This window comes from Carassius auratus, chromosome 7 (assembly GCF_003368295.1).
Source record: "Carassius auratus strain Wakin chromosome 7, ASM336829v1, whole genome shotgun sequence".
Lineage (NCBI taxonomy): Eukaryota > Metazoa > Chordata > Actinopteri > Cypriniformes > Cyprinidae > Carassius > Carassius auratus.
This window is the reverse complement of record NC_039249.1, coordinates 8,051,762-8,065,725: the sequence shown is the minus strand read 5'-3', so window position 1 is coordinate 8,065,725 and position 13,964 is coordinate 8,051,762. Positions and strand designations below refer to the sequence as shown.

Here is a 13,964-nt window from a genome sequence, read left to right as displayed (position 1 = left end):
CATTTTATGAATAATTTAACCCCCGTCTTGCTTCCTGGATCATCATAGAGCAGATGCAACTCCAATATGACATAAACTAATCATTGAATCTGAGTTTGAGTAGATTCACTGAATCACAGATTTTCCTCAAAATGTTTTTTTTTTTTTTTACCTGTTTGCCAAACCAAATTCACAAAGAGTAAACAGCACAGAATGAAGACAATCAACAGAAAAAGGAAGAATTTAGAGGGCTGTGTTTCAACTCTAACTTGACATTATTCTGATGTAACCTCATCTACACTAGTCCATATTTACAGACACATTATTTTCATATTATAAATCTAACTTCTTTTATAGTATTTTTGTACTTAAAGTATTTTTTAATTGTAGTGTTTTTCAAATTGTATAGCAAAAACATTAATATTTAAAATATATCACACAGTGAGGTGGATTTTAAAGGAACACTGCTCGATTTTTGAAAATATGCTAATTTTCCAACTCCCCTACAGTTTAATTTTACCATTTTCGAATATGTTCAGCTGATCTCGGGTCTGGCTGTAGCACTTTTAGCTTAACTTAGCATAGATCATTGAATCTGATTAGACCATAGGCATCTCGCTCAAAAATTACCAAAGAGTTTCTATATTTTTCCAATTTAAAACTTGACTCTTCTGTAGTTACATCATGCACCAAGATGCACGGAAAGTGAAAAGTTCAGATTTTCTAGGCCGATATGGCTAGGAACTATACTCTCTCATTCCAGCGTGATAATCAAGGAACTTTGCTGCCGTACCATGGGTGCAGCTGGCGCAGTGATATTAGGCAACGCCTGAAAATAGTCCCCAGCTAACTTCCAAGGATAGCCCATTTTTAGGCGATGCGTAATATCATTGCGCCTACTGCACCCGTTCATTTTCCGTGGGTCTTACAACCCTGTACACTGCGAGTAAATCACTGGCATATGCGACTAAATTTTACTCTATGTGACTAAAGGATATCTACTGTTAGCCATTGGCTAATACATTCTTAGATTTTACTCGCCAGTGTGTGTGTTCAAGGCTAATATAAGATAAGCAAATTTTCACTCGCTGAACACTGACTGAGCGCTTCAGAGTTTCACTCTCAATCAAGTGATCTGTACTTTTCACTTCATCTCAATGGACGCACAGTACACCTGTATCTGACGCTCTGTAAACTCTGTGTGAAGGCGCACGACTCGCTGTCGCTTTGGTGATAGCGCTGTTTCTCACACATGCACAGAGAGAGGGCGAGAGTCTTAAGGCGGGCGTACACGGTGCGAGCACTTCCCGACCTCCCGATCATTTTAAAACATGTCTAAAAAGTTTGTGAGCTATCGGTTTGAATTCGTGACATTGGTGCAGTTGAACGAGCCGATTTGTTGATTTATCTGAAGTTGACCAATCACGAACTAGGAAAATCACAGAAGAAGAAAGACGAAGACGGCAGCGCCACGGCAAATGTGGATTATTGACCAAGAGGATAAACTCACTGAACTCTGGCAGGAATAGCGAGCGCTGTATGATGTTTCTAGCAACATATACCATGCTTTTTAGATCTCTCTCTCTCTCTCTCTCACACACACACACACATACATGTAGTTTACAGGGACTCTCCATAGACGTAACGGTATTCTATGCTGTATATCCCCATACACTACCTCTATCCATCACGGAAAATGCATGTTTAAAATTTCTATTAAATACCGTATAGTATTTTTTGAAGCCATTTGGTTTACGAGGGCACAAAAACCATGTTTACATTGTAATACCTATTTCAGATATTTATAAACCATATACCTGAACACACACACACACAGGGTGATCAAACGTCCCGGTTTCCTATTGCTGAAAAATAACCTGTACGTGTAGGAAACAGTTACGGCTTGTATCAATATTTGATATGTATTTATGAGAGAAGGAGAGCAGTTATAGTAGGCGCATTCCACTTGAAGCAGCGCTGCTCAGAATGATCACCTGTATGACATCAAAGTACCGTGAGAGCGATTCGAATGCATTGTGCTCTCTTATCGCTCTTGAGGTACTTTAATGTCATACAGTGATCCTTCTGTGCGTGCAGCGGAGCTTAAAGTCGAACGCGTCTATCAACTTCGTGCAATTGCTTCTGGAATTCACAGGTTGTAAAATCGTCTCGTATATCATCTCGTTCGTACGATTTTCAGATAAACTCACTCGTGCCGTGTGCGTAGAAGTACGATCTTCCGACCATCCGAATTTGCACCGTGTACGCCCGCCTTTACCATGCTGAATCGACGCGTTACATGTAAATTATATTATTTGTTGTATTTTCCTGTCAAAACAATGTAGTTCATTTAGAATTATTCAACTTTTTAGAACAAGCAGAAGATATGCCGGTTTCTCCATAAAAATATGCATTCATACATGGTTTCCAAGTTTTAGTTCTAATCACTAAAGTTCTATCATTAAATAGTGCTTAATATCATAATATAATGCTTGACTGACTGATTAAGAAGCTAAGATTTAAGAAGCTGTGCCATTTTACAAAGATAAGCTGATTGGAATCATATATATAGAATTCTGTTTATCTTACAATTCAGAGTTAAAGAGATAAAAAAGTTGCAATTACATTTTTATCTCATGTTGGAAACAAGCTTCAAGATCAGGAAACGTGTTCTTTTAAATAAATATTGAAAGTGTTATCAGAAGCTGCCGTCTGCTGATGTAAAAGTCATGCAATCGTCAAATAGTTTTTTTTTAAAAACCGAACAGTTGTATTAAGGCTTCAAAATCCATAAAAGTTGCATTCATTTATGAAGATGTTCTTGACAAACAAAACTTTAAAGAATCAAAAACTGTTGTTGGTCACAGAGCTTATATGGTGAAATAACATTGGTTGTTAAGGGAATTCTTGATTTTTGAACAACTAAATGATGAAATTATGCTTATGACTGTAATTTGGCCTGATGGGTGCCAGCGTTAACATTATAGTTCATCAATTTCCTCCCGACTTCATGGAACCAACAACATAAATTCATTTGTAATTCAATAGCATCAAGCTTGTTAGGGAAACAAACTGGTGCACATACACTGCTTTCACACAGTTCGGTTTTTATGAGGCAAGGGCAGAGGAAATAGCCCAGCTATAAAACAAATAAAACAACAGGAGCTTCACAAACGAGCTGGGTTAATGAAGTGCAAATCACAGGCCCTTTTCTCTAGAAGTCACTGGAAACGGCAACGATTAATTTGCTAAATAACTTCATTAGAAAAAAGGATCAAGCAAAGACATTGCAGATATGAAATACAGGACTAAATGTGTGAAATATCTACTAACAATGTACCACATGTTGGACCATTTTGGATCGTTGAAGTGGATGTAGCTCGGGTCGCTCCTGGCATGGCGTTTGACTCGTGTCTTCACCACCTGCTGCTGTGCCCAGTCAACCTGCAGAAAGAGCCCAGATTATCAAAGACTAAACAGTTTCGGCTCACCTTCATGCACATAAACACGACTATGAAACGCGTGGCCTGTATTTAGTCACACTCTAGCTTTTCCATTACATGAGGCTTATGAAGTCATTGGATTCTGAGGAGAAACAAATGGGAATACAGTACTCCAAGACATGCTTCCCTAAATCCAGCCTGTGGAAAAAATATAATCATATGGAGAGATTTTCTTAATAATTCCATTTTATGAAACACAAGAAGAATTATACATCTGTTCAATTAGAAATGTAGTAGCACACCTCAAGATGTCATGATTCTGGGAAATTTTTACATTTTTAAAAGGAGTTTCTTATGCTTATTTATTTTATTAAAAATACAGTAAAAACAGTGAAATTATGAAATATTATTTCAATTTGTAATCAATGTTTTCTATATGAATATATTTTAAAATGTAATTTATTTTTTTGATGCAAAGCTGAATTTTCAGCATCATTACTCCAGTCTTCAGTATCACATGATCCTTCAGAAATCATTCTGATATACTGATTTGCTGCTCATGAAAAATGTATGTTTTATCATCAATGTTGAAAACAGTTGTGCTGCTCATATTCATTTATTTGGAAACAAAAATTATTATTTTCAATGCTGAAACAGTTGTGTTGCTTCATATTTCTGTGGAAACCAATTTTTATGTAGTATGTACATCAAATATATTTTCATAAATGTCTTTTCTGACACTTTTGATTAATTTGTCAATAAAGAGCATGGATAACAAATAAAAAATATTTCCTTAAAAAAAATCTTACTAACCCCAAACTATTTTTAACAGTAGTGAATGAGTTTGCTCTGTTCTTTTATAATTATTACATATGCTTAGTGGAATCATAAATCACCTTCAAATACTTCATTTAAAACCAACAATGAATGTGTGTGTCTAAAAAATGTGACTTTCATATCGGTTAGCGCATCACTGAGCACATTCAGATCTATCTAGATCTCTGTATCCTTCCCTTGAAATGCATCATCTGTTGTAAATAAGGGATGTGCACTAGTCTTCTAATTAGAAAAGCCACCCAGCCATGCCTGTAGATTTATCTGTCCTGCAGCAATGCCCGAATTTGTGGTTCCTCTCAGAAGAGCTTAACTTTAGAATCACTAGCGCACTACACTTTCTTGCTTTCATTAAAAAGGTCCAGAGGGAAATGTAATGAAAATCACATACTGCAATAATTATGTCTTTCTCTGTTACAGTCCCAGTGCTATAGTATAAATGCATGGATGGCTCAGTTATCAAGAACACATTCTTATTCAAAATTGGTTCTAAGCATTAAATAAATGAAAAAATAAACAGTACCAAATGACATTTGGTCGCATTAATGATTCTTGCATATCTGAATCATACTGAAAAACTTCTGAACCATAAATTAATCTCCAGCGGCTGAATTGAATATGATGAGAGAGGAAAAGTAGTGTCTCAATAAATATGAATTCATGAAAACGGCATGCATTACAGTTATACAAAACTAAAAACATCCAAATCTGTTGTTTAGGCCGTTTAAAATGGATTTATATTGAGTATAGTATGTCACATACCAATTCAAGAACTCATGTACTGAATAACAAGAAAAGACAAGACTATGCTTTTCACTTGATTTGAAGTATGTACTGTTGCGTTATAAAAATTATAGTTCATTTGGAGGATTTGAATCCATATACATAAATATCTCTAAATGCACATTCTGCATTAATACACAATTTATAGAATGATCTTTGAACTATATTACTTGACAAAAAAATGATTATTATTATTTATACAGTAAATGTACACTACCAATTAAAACGCACTGAGGTTGGTACGTTTTAAATATGTTTTTGAAATCTCTTCAACTCACCAATGCTGCATTTATTTAGCAAAAAATACAGTAAAAACAGTACTATTGTAAAGTATTATGACAATTTAAAACATCTATATTCTATATGAATATATTGTAAAATGTAATTTATTCCTGTGATGCAAAACTGAATTTCCAGCATCATTACTCCAGTCTTGAGTGTCACATGATCCTTTCAGAATTCATTATAATATGCTGCTTTGCTGCTCAGGAAACATTAATTTTTATTAATAATGTTGAAAACAGTTTTGCTGCTCATATTAAGCTATTTGGAAACAATAGTATAGAAAAGCATTTAAAACAAAAACCTGTAATGCATCTCTGTTGAACGAAAAAAAATCATATTGACCCCACACTTTTGAACAATAGTGTAATTACTTATTGAACACTGGTGTTTTTCATCTCAAGTCAACAACAGCAGGTTGAACGCTGCATGTCAGATATGAAAGATAAAGAAAAAGTCATTGTGCTTTTGTGAAGACAACAACACATCTATTGGAAGAGCTGTTTTTTATGTTCTTTTCAGTTTTGACAGCTCTTTGCTTGCGGTTACAAAACATTTCGGGCCGCCTCGCACGGCCTCTGCCTGTGGCCTGACACTGATGAAATTGGTTATTGGGCATTTGCCACGCAACACCATTTGTACACATAGCCCGGGGCAGGATATGATCAGAGGCCTTCCGTCAGATGCCCTCCAATAGACCTGGACTGTTTTATTACTCCCGAGATGCCGGCTGTCGGGAGGAGATAATCTTAGCAGGAGAGGGCTGCTTTCCAAACGCTGGAAACAGCTTGACTTTGAATGCCTGGCTGCTCTGTCAAATGAAGTCTTGGACAAACACGGCTGCTCGTCATATTAAATGCGTCCGGGACCGATGTGAGCTAACGTGTAAGATGGAGAGGCTGAACGCCCATGTGAAAAGTAGGGAGGACACAATTGTAACAGAACTTAGCAGCTTGGCTCATGAATATTCATTGGGTAGTCATAATTAATAATCAACAGCAGTACTCCTACCTGATTTGACGAAAGATAAACTATGGTAAATAGGCACTAGATGTAGTGGGACTGTAAAAACTGTTTAAATCTATTAAAATATTTTGTATAGCCTATGTGACTAACTATAATTTTGCCCTTAGTAAAGTCTAAAAATATAATTATTTCTGAAAACGTGTCCCCCATACAAAGGTTGCTACACCTTCTAGGAAAGGTTATTATAGTTGTGAAAGTTTTAATACTTTAATTGCATTGCAGTTTTAGTTTCAGTTTAGTATAAGTTCATTTTGATGATGTATAAACCAGTCCGTCCAAGATTTTGCGAACTTGCGACTGCAGTGCAAATTAATTTTGGGCCACAAAAATCAGTGATAAGTCCTGCAAAAAGTTGTTAAAAAGTATATAGATTTATATACAATATGTATATATATATATATATATATATATATATATATATATATATATATATAATTGTTATTACTTTCCATAATGATTCAGATATAGATTTACATTGTGAATTTCGGTCATTGTACATGGTGGTGGGAGGGGGTCCATCTGTGCTACTGCTTAATTATGCAATATTGAGTGCTTTTAACACCCCAGGCTGAATGTCACCCTGTACAGTGTTGAAAAAAATATGACTGTGAGATACCATTGAAAATGAGGCCGCTTAGATAATAGCTGAATTTGTGAAATGTTTACATGACTTCTTGAATACTCATTCACATCTTTCGTTTTAGTCTGTTTCATTCTTATGACACACTGTTCCTTCTGTCCATGATGACACTTACGACACATCAGAAACTGCAACATACTGAAAACCATGCGATCAAAGTCAAAAATAAAGCTTCGGTTTTTTTTATTCATTACAACACAGCATACTGCAGGACATGCGGACAATGAAACATGCTATAAATGCTGCAACATTTAGCTGTAAATTTTAACTACCATCCCTCCGGCATCAACGGGTGTTTATGATTCAGCAGCACAGACTCAGATCGTGTGTCAGATGGCCTGCGCAGGGCCAAGCTTACACATAAAATTTTTGAAATATATTCAGTAGGTTTTTTTGAGGCCATTTAAATTCAACTAAAAGAGACCTTTCATAAAGACAGCAGCTGCAAACTCTCATTTTAACTTTTTTTTTCTTAACGTGCACTATCATTTACAAGATTAGGGTTGGTATGATTTTTTTATCTTTTTTTTTAAGTCTCTTTTGCTCACTAAGGCTGCATTTATTTAATGTGGATAAGTTTCTTTATCAGAACAGATTTGGAGAAATCATCACTTGCTCATCAATGGATCCTCTGCAGTGAATGGGTGCCGTCAGAATGAGAGTCCAAACAGCTGATAAAAACATCACAATAATCCACAAGTAATCCACACCAATCCAGTCAATCAGTTAGGCCTGATGTTTTGTGAAGCCAAAGACTGTGTGTTTGTAAGAAACAAATCCATCATTTAAGCTTTTTAACTTTAAACCCTCAATTCTGGCCAAAATATCCATAATAAATAATAATGCCTCCTGCAGTGAGAAAGTCCATCTCCTGATGTCCTCTCACATGAAATTCCACAATCTGTTTTGAGCTTTTCCACTTTCTACCATTTCCAGAAGTAGTCAAAAACACATTATAGACCGGATTGCTTTCATGGTGCTTTTCAAGACCACCTACTCTCCACCTACTAATCACTGCAATACATACAAGGACGCGCACTTATCAGATGGGAGTTAAACTTTGACGGGCCGAATCAGAAGTATTATTTTCTGATAACATGAAAAGAAACAACAGCAGTAAATACAAGACATAATATTAGTGCGCAATAACTTAATCCCTCCCACCCATGTCTGCCTTACAAATGAGCAGCATTTCACTTCTCAAGACATTAACTGATGGACTGGAGTGGTGTAGATTGCTTGTGGATTACTGTGATGTTTTTATCAGCTGTTTGGACTCTCATTCTGATGGCAGCCATTCACTGCAGAGGATCAAGTGATGTAATGCTTCATTTCTCCAAATTTAAAGAAACAAACTCATCTATATGCTGTATAGCTTGAAGATAAGTAAATTTTTATAAAATTTTCATTTTTAAGTAAACTATTCCATCAGTTTTAAAGCATTTCAAGTGTCATTCTTGTCATCGGTGGAAGAATTTGTGATAGTAATGTGGCCACAGGAGGGAATGCTTACCTTCGGGTCCATGTGAATGAAGCTGTGAGCGCCTCTGGTGGCAAAGGTGGATCTGCGGACCACCCTGCTGTGATGGAAATGGTAATGGTGCTCAAGTCCTCCGATCTACAGAACAAACAACCATGAAAAACAGCATGGGAAATCACAGTCACACCTTTTGAGAAGGCCATGAAATGAACTTGTCAGACAGCTTTGGTGGACAGAAATTGCATCTTGGCAGGGGCTATCCTACCCAAAAGCAACCAATATCAACACAGACTCCAGTATAAAAGCTTCATGCACATGGATTGCTGTTCCAACCACATAAAAAATGTTTTCGCCAAAGTGAATCTCTGTAGAATGGACATATGGCACACAGTGGGTGGTGCCATAGAAGGCAAAGTCTAGCTGGCACATGCCTACTGCCCTCAAGATCTGACTGTGATACGCAGCACATCTATCACACACACGCCACTTCTAAGAAAAACACTTAAAGGGATAGTTTAGTATTTACTTACTCTCATGTTGTTCCAAACCTGCATGCTGTTATTTTGTCAATCAGAGTCCATAATTTTCCATAATTTTCCCTTGCACAAGGAACAGACGTAAATGCAATTATTAAAATTTCATAACTGCAAATGGCATTCTCCTAACATATTTAAACTGTCACATCATAACTGCAATGTTCCAAATGCATTTTAGTTTTCATGACATCAAACTTGGAATGATGCCTTTTTTTATCGGAATTCTAGAACTTTGGTGGAACATTTCAATGATTAAAGACAGAATATTGAGCAGACAAGATTTTTTTCCTTGAAATATCAGTTTCAACATCATTCTGATGGTACACTGACTTCTAGAAAGGCAAATGACTTCTGTTTCTTTCCCGCGCTCTAAACAAATTTCTGTTCTGCACTCTCAGAAAATATTTTTGGCAAAAGCTGTCACTGGGTTGGTACCTTTTCAAAAGGTTCACTTCTGTACCTCTGTGGAATTAATATCTACACTTAAGTTAATAATATCTACTGTAAAGGTACCCATATGGATACTTTAGGTAAAAAGGCGGACCTTTTGAAAAGATACTGCCCCAGTGACAGCTTTTCGTACCTTTTTTTTTCCTGAGAGTGTGGTAGTATATATGTTTGTGGGAGTAGATGCACGTTTAATGAAGATGCCACAAAAATACTAATCATCAACAACATCAAACCATGGTTTTGTATACATCTGTTTTTAGTGTTAACACTAAAAAACTGTTTAATAAGGGAAGTCATACACTGTTTGCAACAGCAAAGATTAATTTTACAATTTTACTTCTTATTAATTTCAATGGTATTTGCAAACATTGACTGATTGTCGCACAACTCTTACAGACAATCAATTATGTCAAGGCCGTGATGTGAAAGATGTTTTGCTTTAATGGTATTTTTTGACAGCTGACATCATTAAGAACTGTCATTGTATAGAAAAAGTGTTGTGTAAATGATTTTCTTTTGTGTTAGTTTTCATTTTGTTTGTCATTGAAAAAAAGTAAAAAAGGTTTGGTACAACATAAGGCTGAGTAAATAATGAAATGATTATCATTTGTGTTGGTCTATTCTTTTAAAGGTGCAGTATGTGATAATGACAGTTTGCGGTTGAAATGGGTACAGTCAAAATTCAAAAGAGTGTTCACCGAGGATGCCAGATTGAGGAAGCGCAGCCGGAATGTACCTTAAACTGTAAGTGTATGAGTAAATTTTTCTGTGTTCCCATATGATTCTGCTCAGATATATTCAGAGGGATATTCAGAATGGACATTACAGGTCAAGCAGAATCTGTGATCTCTGACCCATTTTGTTTGCCGGCATCCACATGGTGTCGAAATAATATTGGGTAAACTGGGCGGAGTCACACAGACCAAAACAAAACTCCATGTTTCTTTGCTCACTCATATTGATTATCCTTGCTGTCAGGACACACTGAACAGATTATTTAATCTTGAAAACAAGGTTTTCTTTTTGTGAAATCTGAGAGGGTGTAATATTGAACATACCTTAGCCAAAAATGTGGAAAAGAATCCATGCACATGTGTTAATCTTTCATGGAGCTTGTCACATTTGTTTTTTTTTTTTTTTTTTTTTTTGCTCACTCACATCCATTATCCTTGCTGTCAAGACACACTGAGCAGAACTGAGATGCATGCATGCATTAGGTGACAGAGTGGACTTAAAATAACCTTGAAAGACAACTTTGTACTTTTAACAAAAAAAAATAATTGAGACAATGAGCAATCATCTCAAACCAAAGCTTCACAGACTTTAGAGGTTAGCTTGAGGAGATCATCTTAAAGCCTTGGAGAAAAGGCATACTATTAGCTTAGACAGTTTTAATTTGAGCAAACACCACCTCCGGATGCCCGAAGGCCCTCTAAGAGAGAGGTGCATTCCATACAGTGTGGTTGACTTGGGAAACGAGAGCTGAACAACGTGTTCAAACAATCCACAGTACGATTTCTCAAGTTCTCACGATGTAAACATGGTTAAGAAGAGTTTATTTAAGGATAGAGGGGCAATTATGGACATACTGCAAGAATATGAAGCAACACAGCAAACAACCAAGAGAAACCCAAAGGCTCTTCAAGTATTTAAAAATCCTAGTGGCTTTTTGGCGCAGCATAAAATGTTTGTAATATCACATTAAATTAGCATGTCACTGAAATGTATGCTTTGAGCTATGTCTGGACTCTTTAAACCACAACAAAAAACAGGTATTACCCAATCAAGCGTTCAGGTTTGTTGGTGCACATGTTTTTATAGGTTGTACTTTTATAGAAAGAAAGTGTGGGTGGTCTAATTTCGCAGGTAATGCTGTGATCCAGACAAGTTGGAAGTAGGAACACTCAAGCTGAAATTTCCCATTTCCAATCTTCCAAAGCATTCCACAGCACTCCAAACATTCGGAACACAGAATTCCCCCAACCTTCATTTGAAAATAACAAATGGAACGTCACATTACTACTTACAGTGTTAGAAACTAGATCCAGTTTTGCTTCTCATTGACTGGCTGATCAATCTCCCCCCACTATACAAATCAACAATTTTCAAGTAGAAGAAGGGAAATTTCCACACACTTTAGCAAAATGACTAAATGGTTCCAGATAGAGTTTGTTTGCTATCTACTTAAAAACACATGACTAAAACTATACAAAGGATTAGCAAGTTGCATTAAATAGCTACAGCTTCAATTGCATGATTTGGGCCAATCATCAAACAAATCACAATTTATATTTGGCTGCCACACAAGTCAAAAACCATCAAAGCACAATTCAATTTTGTTCAGTCGATGTCAATAGAAATAATCGTACATATTGTTGAATCTATGTAGTTTATAGTAATATTAATAAATTTAAATGTTAAATTAAGCATACTGCTTAACTTTTGTACAGTGACCAGTTTTGCCCTACTTTATTTTAAAAAAATTGGTCCTGAAGTAGCCTACAATCAGCTGAGAACAATTTGTTTAAAAGCACACTCAATATTTTTTAACCATCCTGAGTTATCTTGTTCCATTACTATCTACACTGATTTAAGTGAATCCTGTAGATTTCCAATAAATATTTAAAAACCCTTTGGAAACCTTTTTATTTGCATTAGGAGGTTGATTGGGCAACGGCACCTATTGATATCATGTCCGCTCTGTTCGACTTGACTTGCAGCCTCAAAATTGAAAAAAAATAAAAAATAAAATTCGCAATTCGAATTACCTTTTTCATTTTACTGTTTCATATTTTGCGCAATTACCTCGCTGAAACTAAAAACATGCAAGTGAAAGTTGCTTCTCATGAATATTTAATTAGCCAAGCGCTAATGCAGTTATAATTCTATCACTGAGTAGTTAACATTTTGGCACAATTATTTTTCTCTGCCTACCAGTTTAAAAAAAATAGCCTAATAACAATACACCTGCTGCGAACCACTGCGTGCGAAGCATCAAAGCCCTTAGCAGAGCATTTTAGAGCGTAAACATTTGCGTTATGCATGACCTAACTTGTTAGTTTTTGATAATGGTCTCGTGATGCTTTATTCTCTTGGACAAGGAACGGACAGAAGTGTTTCCCAATTCCCATCGTTTATGGTAGCAAGGAAAATAAATTAGAAACACAATAAAAATATGCTTACCTGACCCAAATTAGTAAAGCCATATTTTGAAGCGAGTTTATCAGCTTCCTCTGGTCCTTCAGGGATCCGAACAGCCCAGTGATTGGTGTAAACGCGAGAAAGCGACGCTTCCCAAAGCCAAAAAGTTGACAAAACAAAACCAACAAACAACCGCATATTGCTCGTCGATAGTCCAGTCGGTTAACTTCGCAGTAAATAATTCACGCAGGAGCGATCGCCTACAAACTCATCAAAACACGAGCCTGTGGATGGGCATCAAACCTTCAGTTCTGGCACGCAATGCATCCAAAACATCCCTGAGTTACTCCGGCGTTATTCTCTCCCATTCATCACGCTGCATCCCTTTTTATCGCTTCATTTGGGAGCTCTAGTTCAGAAAACCTGAAATATTTGTCCCGTTTCTCGACAGATGGCACGCCAGCCGATATAAGCGTTGTCATATAAGCCTGGCAGAAATGAACGAGTGCGCGCTACTATTGAGGTTAGAAGCACGAGCCTATGGCTAGTGTTTGCGTGCTGCACTTGGCACAGTGTTTCACATACTCGCCAATAAAGGCGTTTTGTCCTGACAAGTGGCGTGCAAGTAACTGTATGAGGCATGCATATCGTTTCCTTGGAGCTGAGAGGCCGATTCACACCTCACAGGTAATTCTCATAATGACTGAATAGAAGTACAAGTATATTTCTAACTGTTTAGAGATTAGTCATGACACCTGTCAAGTCATATACTGTAGATAGAAAGATATTTGTTTTATTATTTATATTATTTTATAATAATTATATTATTTATTTTCTTTTCATTTATGCATAAAATATGACCTTGACATGTGAGAATTGTATCCAACAGCATATTGACATATGTCAATATTCAGATCTGATGAAAATAGAGCACATCGTAACCAAACTGATGAACAAACATATACAAGATCCCTAAGACCAAATTAAAAATCAGATATTTCTTCCGTATAATCCTGAATATTAAAGTTTTGTAATTGCTGCAATGATGAAATAAAAAGAACATCCAAATACTAAGATGTTATTTTAAGTCACCCTCAGGCCATGATGTAGTTGAGTTTGTTTCTTCATGGGAACAGATTAAGAGAGCCAATAGATGTTCTGCGGTAAATGGGTGTAGTCAGAATAAGAGTCCAAAGAGCTGATAAAAACATCACAATAATCCAAAGGTAGTCCACATCAGTCCAGTCCATCAGTTAATGCCTTGTGAAGTGAAAAGCTGCATGTTTGTAAAACATGGATTCACGAGACACTTTCATTCTGATGGCACCCATTCAGAATTCAGAGGATCCGTGATTGCCTCGAGCTGATTT

General features: G+C 36.4%; 1 protein-coding gene across 1 annotated transcript in view; it reads right to left on the bottom strand.

Moving 5' to 3' along the window:
• The window catches only part of pcsk6 (proprotein convertase subtilisin/kexin type 6), a 70,007-nt gene extending 56,804 nt beyond the window's left edge, over window positions 1-13,203 (bottom strand). The window contains exons 1-3 of the mRNA XM_026267010.1: window positions 12,637-13,203; window positions 8,501-8,605; window positions 3,313-3,423 (exon numbers count right to left, since the gene is read on the bottom strand). Of these exons, the coding sequence (XP_026122795.1) occupies window positions 3,313-3,423; window positions 8,501-8,605; window positions 12,637-12,792 (372 nt within the window). The 5' untranslated portion in view covers window positions 12,793-13,203. The remainder of the gene's footprint in view (window positions 1-3,312; window positions 3,424-8,500; window positions 8,606-12,636) is intronic.
• Window positions 13,204-13,964: the final 761 nt, after the last annotated feature.